General features: G+C 38.4%; 1 protein-coding gene across 1 annotated transcript; it reads right to left on the minus strand.

The window, feature by feature from the left end:
- Positions 1 to 449: 449 nt before the first annotated feature.
- LOC126831138 (bile salt-activated lipase) lies at positions 450 to 4,972 on the minus strand. Its single transcript, XM_050561804.2, has 3 exons — positions 4,842 to 4,972; positions 3,391 to 4,224; positions 450 to 583 (listed from the first exon to the last, which is right to left on the minus strand). The coding sequence occupies exons 1-3, from the start codon at positions 4,891 to 4,893 to the stop codon at positions 513 to 515; spliced, it is 957 nt and encodes a 318-aa protein (XP_050417761.1). The 5' UTR covers positions 4,894 to 4,972; the 3' UTR covers positions 450 to 512.
- Positions 4,973 to 11,185: the final 6,213 nt, after the last annotated feature.

Below are 11,185 nucleotides of genomic sequence, written 5' to 3' on the forward strand. Positions count from 1 at the left end.
ATACATCCACAGTTTTAATTAAATGGGGTTTAATGTCCTACTCTTCAGCACCGACTGGGCTAATGAAGACGTGCATACGTCAGTCAGTGTTCTGCGAGGGAAAGTTTGCCCGGGGCGCGGCGCTATTCGGAAATTTCGGGACACTTTCGGGACCAACACCGTGATCGCACCCCAGACCTATTAGTTAGTGAGCCAGTGCCTTCTCGCTGAGCCAAGATTAACTTATAACAGCATTAAGCAAATTGATGCAATTCTAAACTACTTTAGAAGGAGGAAATGGATAGTGAAATAAATTTCTCTTTTTTAGCTGCTGAATTATTTGTAATCATTTATTTTTCCTATACAGCATTTCCTTTAAAGCAACTACATCTTGGTAAAATATTGGTAAACTGGTATAAAATATTTTTGCAATGCATTGAAACTGTCGAGGGAAAAAGAAAATATCCACATTAAACAAACCTAAAGCACAATTTATTCAGTAACAGAATAACAACACAATGGATCTGTTATTATTAGAAGAAGTGTTCGTTCATCACTGAATATCGACCCATCATAGTTTGAAACTGTATAACATACTCATCCACTGAAACGAGAGAACAAAATACTCAAAGGTTAAAATGAATAAATTACACAGGAACCTTTCTGTGTTTCTGCGAGTCTGATATATCATCTACACTCACAAAACTTAAAAAGGTTACAGTCTGAAATTGCCATAGTGAGTCAACAGTGAGTTGATGTCCCCCGCCAAATTGAAAAAGTAGGCTAATTAGATGACACACATTTTTAAATTGTATATCTACCTTTTTATAAAGCATCGATCATTTTGCTTATCAGTGCTTAATGTGAGCAGAAAATGCTCATTATTGACTCATTTAGAATCAAAGTTGTCAAATTCCAAAATCTCGACCAATCAAATTTTTCATCATCGAACTTAGCCAAGGTATTGATGTACTGAAACTATATTCCGAGTTTGGCGTAATGAAACTATACACCAAGTTTCACTACTCGCACTCAATTGGGGGGGGGATGGTCGAATGGTTAGCACGCGCTGTATCACGAGGCCTGTCATTGAGTCAAATGGCATGGTTTCGAATCCCCGGTTGTACGTGACAAGGAGTAGGGATGCCTGTCCAACCTCGTGGGTTTTCTCCGGGTCCTCCGGTTTACTCCCACTGCCAAAGACCCATAAGCGCAAGCGAATTATTGAAATAAAATTAAAAACCATATGTTAGTCCCGAAATGACCTAGTCTGTGTCGAGTGGACGTTAAACCCCATTCCCCTCTCCCTCTCTCCCGCACTCAATTGGAATCAAAGTTATTATGCCCCAAAAATAGACGCAGGAATGTCAATTATCGAACTTAGTCAAGTTACTGATGTAATGGAACTATAGGAAATGTGCATTATCAAACTCAGTGAACGTGTAATGATATACGCCACGTTTCACCATTCTCACGCAATCAGAATCAAAGTTGTTGAGCCCCAAAGTCCCGACCAATCAAATTGCTTATCACTCTTATTAACCTGAACCGAAAATGCTCGTTATCGAACTTAGTCAAGGTATTGCTGTGACTTAATTAGAAGCGAAGTTATCGTAGTCAAGGCATTCCCCTGATGAACACTTACACCAAGTTTGAATATTCTAGCTCATTAGAAGCAGCGTTATGTGTCCAAAAAAGTGTGACGGACAGTTGTTGTTGTTGTTGTTCTTAGTGTTTAACGTCCGCTTCCACCGAAGGTGATATCGCAGACAAGTTGTCTTTATTTTCATTTTAATGATCTTAGCCCACGCTCAGGGGTCTTTGCTGTGGGAGGAAACCGGAGTACCCGGAGTAAACCCACGAGGTTGAGAAGGCGCCCCTATCTCCAAGCCACATACCTCACACCAGGGATCGAAACCACAACCGCAAACCAGAGGACGAAGCGTGACACTCTAAACCACTAGGCCATCCCAACCCCCCTGTGACGGACAGACAGACGGACCCTTTTTAATAGTCTTAGGGGGACAACCACTAAATAGTACACACATTGTCAACCACTGTTTGGCCACCAGTGGGTGATATTGCATGGTTGGTACCCTCAAGCTGGTTAACATATAATTGGTGTGACTGACTTTCCTTTCATTTTGGCATCTACATTAATATTAGTATTATTCTCCTAGCTGTGGCCTATTAAAATGGGTTCAGTAGGCGCATATCATGACTTTTCCGCTTAGCTTTGCGCGTGTCTGTCTATCCGTCACACCTTTTGGAACATCATAACCGTGGTTCAAGTCGATGCAAAGTGTTCGAAATTGGTGTAGATGTTTATTAGGTGAAAGGTTTAACCGAGAGTGTGAAACTACCTTTATTTAACATCCGATTCCACAGTGACAATTCGACGAAAAACATTTACTTACGCTAAGCAGAGATTAGCAGTTCGATTTGCACGAACTTTAGAACGCAATTCCTGTGCTTCTAATTGAGGGCGGGGGCATGAAATAGTTTCTTTATTACATTAATATTTTGAATCAATTGGTGATGAAGATTTGTAAGTTATATAGAGTGATAAACAATTTTGATAGATGCTTTGTAAAAAGATAATGCTTTATAAAAAGATAAATGTCATTAATGAGTGTCATCTGTTTATTTTGGGATTCAGTTTCACTGTTGACTTAAATGGCTTGAGGTATTTCTTAGTTATTTTGTTTTTCAGGGTTTTAGTATTAAGACATTGTCCAATAAATTGGTATAAAGTTTAGAATCAGGACTGCAAAATAAATATATATTTAAAAGCAAAATGTAACCTAAACAACAGTTACATGTACGTTGGTGTATGGTTGGAAGCGTTGACCTGTCTACTGGTCATTAAAATATCGTGTATCATATAAGGTTCGTATGCACAAACACATTTACATAATGTGTAATAATTGTAGCTTGGAAAAATAAATAATTTTGAATCACAACTACCCTGTTTACTTTTGGTATATGCAGGATTGATAAATGGGCAGCATGACAGAGCTGGTGAACTAGAATTCTTATTTGGCGAACCTGTAAAGCATTTTGAGGGACGGCCCATAAAATAGAGACACACTAAAGTCTTGCAAGTTATGTGCAATAGTTATAATTTACATACTATTTTAATATTATTTGGTGGGTAAACTTTTATGATATGAATCCATAGTGCAAAACCATACCTTGCTAAACTTCTACCCACTACGAAACCCCTAGTCGTAAGTGGGTGAACTGTTCTTTTATGATTGATTATGTAAAATGTATAGCTGACAACATTCAAAACAGTTTTCCTTCATTTATAAAGTCTGCATTAGTTGCTTAATTTTACACGTAATCTAGGCTAAATATTGTGTCTTTATCAATAATGTTTCACATGTTCTTTAGATTTAGTTTACTTACCGAAAAATGGACAACAGAATCCAATGGTGTGGTGGTAGGACTGTGAAGCATGAACACACCTATGAGAAGGTGGACACATGTGGGTACACGATATAGAAGCGAGCGGTGGTAAACCCAACTGATACATATCTGATATGGTACGGCAACCTAGTCTCCTTAAAGCATGGATACGTGCCATTCCATCCACAAATGCCATGAAAGGGTTGTGCATCCAACTACTCGGACCATGGTACAGGTGCCCTGAAAACATTCCCCCGTGGTGGTGTGATGGATAACCAGTATTCGGGTATGGTCGATATGGGGAACCGCCTTCAGTATGTGTATGTCCACCACCGGGCGGATACGTTGATCCACCCCGATTATCTGGATAGGTTGTTCCACTTCCAGGTGGATATGTTGGACCACCACCAGTATTAGGATATGTTATTCCCGTTCCACTACCGCCTGTATTTGGGTAAGGTGTCCCCGTTCCACTCCCACCATTGTTTGGATAAGTTGTCCCCGACCCACCACTGGGCGGATACTTTGATTCACTGCCATCGATTGGTTTATTTATTATTCCAGTATTTCCAGGAGGCACAAACCCTCCGACCTGGTTATCAGGGGAACTACCTCCAGTATTTGGTGATGCTATTATAAAGGAACCAACTTGTTTAGTTGGTATTCCATTATCTTGTACTGTGAATGACATGGGATCAGTTTTATAAACCGGAGCAATTTGAGAAGCCGCATTTGGAGACACTGCATTTGATGTTGGCGACTTTGTGTTGGCTAGGATTGTTAGGAAATTTTTAAGCGCAAGATTCTGTTGTAGCTTGACATTTGGGAGCAAAACTAAAATAGAAAAATAAAAGGAAATGCATTCCTATTTTTTAAAAAATGACAACACTCTTTTAAGGAATTCAGACGGTGTATACAAAGAAACCATATGGCACTAAAATATATTCATATTCAAATTCTATTTTAACAATCTGTTTCAAAAGAGAATATCTAAAAACAGTTCAAAGTAAACAGAACAAATAGTAAAGTGGTTACAGTATACAACATGAAGCAGGACGAATGGAATTAACATCAAATCAACACAATAATTCTATCGAGACGATTTATCCAGTACTAACTAAATCTGCCAAATACCACCACATGCTACCTCATCATTCTGAAACTAAAACATATTCAATGTTTCGTTGGTCAACTGTTAGCAGGAAAGCGTCGTTTTAGTCTATATTCTGCAATGCATTGTAGCAGTCAATGGATCTTTTAAATGCAGACCAATGCACTATCGCAAACGATTGCTATAGTATTCTGGGTCCAAACCCTAGTCGAGTCCAGCGCCCATTAAACCTAACATCAAAGCTAGAAGAACCAAATCAATTAGGCGATTTTCGGGAAAAGAGACCCAGTTTACCCCAAGATTAATAAATTTGAAAACAAATAAACAAACAGTTACATACCGAATAAAATTGTCCACATATAAAGGACATTTTTGCAGCTGCAAATAGCCATGCTTCATTGAGTGACTTGGTAGGTTGTAAAATAATGTTCTTTCGAAAAACGTATGTAATTTATCTTGGTAATGGTAAACGTCACGATGTATGACAAGCTGACAAAACGATAATAGCCCGAAATGGCATGCATAGTTTGTGTAAGTCGACACAGTAAACACACAAGTCGGATGTCACAATGAATGAAAATACAAAAAACCCCGATGACACAATGACAATCTCCCAAATCAAAAAATTAAAGACGCATCACTTAGCTAAGTACGAGATGTATTGCAGGGACACCATCGCACACACGAGATCTTAGTCCGTTCACTATCTACCCGTCATTGAGAATTTATGATTACTTCATTCTACAAACACAAAGTACCATGTACAACATTTTACACAATGACACGTCAGAAAGAGATCATGTAGGTCGTGACCGGTCTTAATAAGTCGTAAAATATACTCGTTGATTTCCACCCTAGAGACAGACTCTAATGTATGTAAATATTAGATACGTTGAATATCCCCAAGATTGGCGTGGCGGTATATTGAATCACTCATATGGACTAACCTTCCTGACTTCCCAGCATTGTTGATTATATACTAAGCAGCAAAAGAAACGCCAGGTTGGTATGTTACTCTGATACCAGACTTCTGAGATGGTAATGTGTTCTCCATGATATTTATGTAACTCATGCTGCACGTTCTGTTCACTGGGACCACTGGTTGAATCATTCACACTACAACGTCAGAAGCATGCCACGACTCACGACAGCTCAGAGGAACCAGGCGCTTGGAAGACTCGACGCTGGCCACACTGCCCAAGCCGTTGCCAATCACTTCCAGTCAATGTTCGGACCATCTACAGGCTTCAGCAACGCTTTCGGGCCACCAACACCACGGATGATCGCCCCCAAACTGGTAGACCAAGGGTTACCACAAGGCGACAAGACGTCATGTTGTGCACCGACGTCTCACAAGAGAGACAATCCATTGCCGTAGATCTTACCGTGGACCGATTCTCACCCCTCACCATCGACGTGAACGTCTACAGTTTGCCCAACAACATCAGAACTGGCGACACAGGCAATGGAGAACTGTTCCGTTAACAGATGAGAATCGGTATTGCGTATCAACTGCAGATGGCAGGACCAGAATATGGCGTCCACGTGGCCAGCGTTATTCTGACCAATGTGTCATGGAACGAGACTCATTTGGGGGTCCAAGCATAATGGTTTGGGGTAGAATCGGCCTGATCCAGAGAGTGGGTCCTGTGGTGTTCCAAAATCTTGGTCCAGGGAGAGGAGGCGGCAAAACAGCAGTGCGCTACATCGATCAAGCGCTCAAAACCCACGTCATACCACATTTCGCAGGTCATCGAAACGTTTTCCAGCAAGACAACGCCCGCCCCCACACCGCCAGAGTTACTCGGAACTTTCTACAGCAGAACGGTGTTAACGTTATGCACTGGCCAGCCCTTAGTCCGGACTTAAACCCGATTGAACGTCTTTGGAATGAAATTCAGAAGAGACTTAATAACGTCGTACCGAGATGAGAGTGTGGTTCCAGGTGCCAATGGCGTTCATCAATCGACTGGTCCACTCCATGTACAGACGCTGCGCTGCTGTTATTGACACTCGCCCACCGCGAGTCTGTACACAGTCTATACATCAGTATCTGGTGTGTCCACCACACACCAGATACTGATGTATAGACTGTGTACAGACTCAAAACCTTCTCGTAATGTCTTGGAATTGTGATGAATTAATCACTAATGTGTCAACATACTGTTCACAAAAAATTGCTTTAATACATTTAGTAAGTCGCTTTCTAGAATGATTTGATTTAAGTGCCTCTCTGATTTTGAAATCGCACTGATGTTTTTTTTTGCTGTTTAGTATGGTGTGGAATGCTTAATTTCGTCACCTGTCGTCGGAATTCGAGTATGTTATTTTATCCCCACGTCAAAGGGTGGTAAAATTCTGATGAATCATCAGCTGAAAAATCCAGATGATTAAGCGGATCTACTATAGGTCTTTATAATACTAAACCAAAAAGCAAACTCGCGAACGCACAATATAAAAATACACTGCAAATGATAAACAGCAAACGCATAATATATCAAATCAATGAATTCAAAGATTTTGTTAAATTTGTAAATATTCTGTGAATATAGCAACCGCGTAGCTTCACGTTCAGAAATTAAGGAATAAAAGTTATACTTAACAAATTTATTACCCCGACAAGGTGCGTAGTTTGTAGTATGGTGAGTTTTTTTTGTTATGTTTAGACATTAAATATTGGACATAAAATATTGAATAATTATATCACGCGCCACCTATCAGAACGATGTCCACTTTGGGCGAAGAGAGCTATAAAAGAAGTAAACGAAGGTGCTAGCGGTCATTTGTCACTCAAATTCACACCGAATCATCGTTAAGATAATACATTTAGAAATTATTTACTGAAATAAATGATTTAGTATACTAGCTAGGGATAATAATCCTATTTATGGGTAGGTCACACTACAATTTTTTTTATGTCGATATCCATGGTGACTGGCCCCCAGACTATGAATAATACTGATATCAAAACTAGTCAATTGCAAGTTAAACTGGACGATAACCCATAAATCTACCACTGCCCGACAATGATCGAAGCATGAACTGACATTAATATTTTCAGTGTTTTATTTTATGATACATAAATCCTTTATTTGTTTTAATTTATTGTACTTCTCGATTAACTGTGTCATTTGTAGTTGTTATCTTGACTAATGTCCCATTCTTCGCTTTTGTTCTAAATAATGGATTGGTAACTTTGTGAAATCAGTTAAGGTTACCTGGTATCTGATCAGCTAGTATACCGTAAGACGAATGATGTTCATTTATTTACCAATACTAAAGAATTGAAAGAACAAATACTCGTGTTGCTGAATAACTGGTGTTTTGCACTATAAACTAATTACTTAGTAGGGCCTATTTTGTCAAATACTGGAATGGACTTATATCACACGTTTCATCTGTCTTGTTGTATGTTGGATCTGAAATATTTTCTTTAAACAACGTGAACGTATTGACCAATCGGTTCATCTGTATGGGTATAAAGGACTATATAATAATAATAATAATAATGTACATTTGTAATTGCGCTCACTCCATCCATATTGCATGCTCTAAGATGAATTGTCGAAACATTAAAACATATAAGAGTGATTATCCTTTAAGTCGAGTTATGTCATTTCACTCACCGATGATACTGTTATCTTTTAAGTAAATTGTAATGGCCCTATCACACTATTGTGTATCGTACTAGCGTATACCAACGTTTCAACAATATCACTGATACTTTGGTATACGTTCACATGCACTAGGTAAGGCATATTTTATGTATGTTTCAAGCACGGTCGCTTACGGTAGCATACGCTGGTATACGGCGAGGCAGAATTTTTTTTTATGCATGCGTATAAGTCAAGAATACGCTAGGCATATGCTGAATACACGAGAGTGACGCTAGAGGTACGTTATTCATAGGTCAAATACGCTGGTCATACGCTGGCATGAAGATGTAAGGTACATCTTGGCCTATGCCTGACGATTGAATAAGGTATTTAACGTCTAGTGCAATGATGCTGCAATTGTCTACGATATCATGCTTGGTGGAAGTGGACGTAAAACTCCCAAGAACGAACGAACGTTGCTGCAATGTAGAAAGGCCGCCGCTGATATGGGCATTTTGTCACTCGATAGGCTGGACACAGGCCACTCATAAGACATACGCTTACCTACACTGGCTGTACGCAGGCAATACGCGATTCCCACGCTTCTCTTGGGTTCAATACGATAAGTATACGAACGACTCTGTATTTTAAAGGGTATTTTGTGACTTTGCTGTAGGTAAGCAGAATACATGTAAGTAATACCCTACTTTATTACAATCTTCGAGGAAAATCACACCTTTGTTTCTCAACTTTATTGGTTTAGGCTTCTCGACATCCAATAATATACAAGGCTTAACAGAAATGACTAAATCACAAAGAGAAGACTCTCTAAAGGAGCAACATCCCAGATATTATTGCATTATATTACATACAATACTGTTACTACAATGTAATGTACAAAAATCCGATGCATGTGTCAAAAATTGGCGGGGATTATATCGAAATTCTTACTTTAATAAACCAGTCACATACAGATAACAGCGTAAAATTAATAGAATATCCTGTAAACAATTCAAATGGCCATAATCTATTGGGACTAAAATCTTGTTTATTTTTAAAAATAAACTTGTTATTGATTATGGCTTCATGCGAGGTTTTGTGGGTAAATAATTACGATTTTCAAGATGTCTACCATCAGACCGTAAAAAGATATACATTACCAACCTCTTCCCATATTAATCCGGAAAATTGGGTCAGATTTTTCATCAAACGTCGACAGGGTAAACACGGCATACGAATATGTATTTGAATTTTATTACAGCATGTTAACCCATTAACTTGGAGGCCCTGTTGTAATTCATATTGTGACGCCAATGTGGGTCACGATCCTACAAGTAAGAAACACGCCTATAAACAATTTACATATCATGGTTGTTCTTTTGCGTTTTCTAAATCGTCACAGGAAAAAAAAGAAACATTTAAAATGTCCCGACCTGTTTTCATTTTCAATGACGGTTACTTATCTGAACGTTAATTAGCCATAATTTATAGACCAAGGTTTATGTCTAGTTGGCGTTTTAAGTCACGCTTTGCTGATAATAATGTCTTCAAAATGATGTACTGTTAAAGTATATATTTATGACTAAAGATGTCAACAACATTTGGGTGGAATATGATTAAACGGAATAGCGTAATATTTGATACTGCGCATTATTTGAAACTTGAAAACATGGATTAAAAGACTGTCGAATTGTACAAAAAAAGGAAAAAAAAACCTGGTTGTCCCTTGTGTTTTCTGGTTTTTGGAAATTATGAATATTATGCATCTACGTTATGGTGTATTCGCATCTGGTCCAAATCGTATTGATAACAGGCTAGTTGTTTTGCCGCTGCCAATATTTTATCAGTGAATTACAATTTTACAGGAAGGATAGACTACAGTACGTACATCTGCCAGTCACATTGAAGTTGAGTCTTTATAACCATGGCACTGATATCTACAGTAGGTTAATTAAATACGTGCAAATGACATTGGAGCTCGAATTTATGCGAGAAACTGATACAATGGATGTTTGTTTCAATTGTTATCAAAATCAGCCAACAAGAAGTACGTTTTTGCAATACGTTAATCAAATATAAGCAGTTAGCGTTATTGTTAGGATATACTGTTATCAAGAATACAAGTTCAGTTTGAGTTGAGTTGCATTTCGAATAATCGACCAAAGAAAACATAACAATTGGCTAAATAAATATGCATTGACAACATTGATGTTCTAACTTATTCCAATAATTTGCAAATAAATGCTACTTTGCTTTAAAAGAATTGCGGAACAAGCCCCCGAAACCACAATATGAATTTCAATAAGACGGCATGTATTATTATTTTTTAAAATCAAAACCCATTCACTAGATATAAAGATGTTGTCTTTTAAACAATCAACCACTCAGATTACAGTAGTGAATCAAACATGCGTTATTGGGTATCAGATTGCAGTAGGCTAATGAAGTATGCAGAAATGGTGTTTAAACTTAGACGTGTAAATAAGATAATGAAAGTATACTTCGGGTTTTATCAAAATTATCTAAATAAAGAATAAGCCTAATCGTGTACGACGTTAAACCCCATTTATTTTCTAAATAAAGTCAGATTTATTGCATTTCAACGATAGTAACGCAAGGACCGGAGGGCTGATCTGAAGGTCGGAAAGGCGAAAATGACCAAGATTCACATGATCCGCAATTTGAATAAAATAAATGAATTGATTATTACAATGTAAAATCCGACACTACTAAAGGTCCGTAATTTTATTATAGTGTATCTTTGTATATATTTATTTATTTAATTTTAGTTAAAGTAGCAATTGACGAATATCCGAATTGATATCTCACTAATCTTTCACGTCTTTTAACTGATTGGGTTTATATTTCATGTATACATGCGGATCAAGTGGCTAAGTGGGTAAGGCGCTGGCTCGCTATCCTGGAGGTCGGGTGTTCGATCCCTGTATTGGCCGAGAAAGTTCATCCAGATTTTCCGGCGTGGTTCCCCCTTGTCAGTGATGCAGGACGGAGGGCCTGGCAAGGACAGCTGTCTAGTCCCTCGGATGAGACGAAAAACCGAGGTCCCGTGTATACATTGGAATGCACG

The sequence above is a fragment of the Patella vulgata genome, chromosome 8 (assembly GCF_932274485.2).
Source record: "Patella vulgata chromosome 8, xgPatVulg1.2, whole genome shotgun sequence".
Classification (NCBI taxonomy): domain Eukaryota; kingdom Metazoa; phylum Mollusca; class Gastropoda; family Patellidae; genus Patella; species Patella vulgata.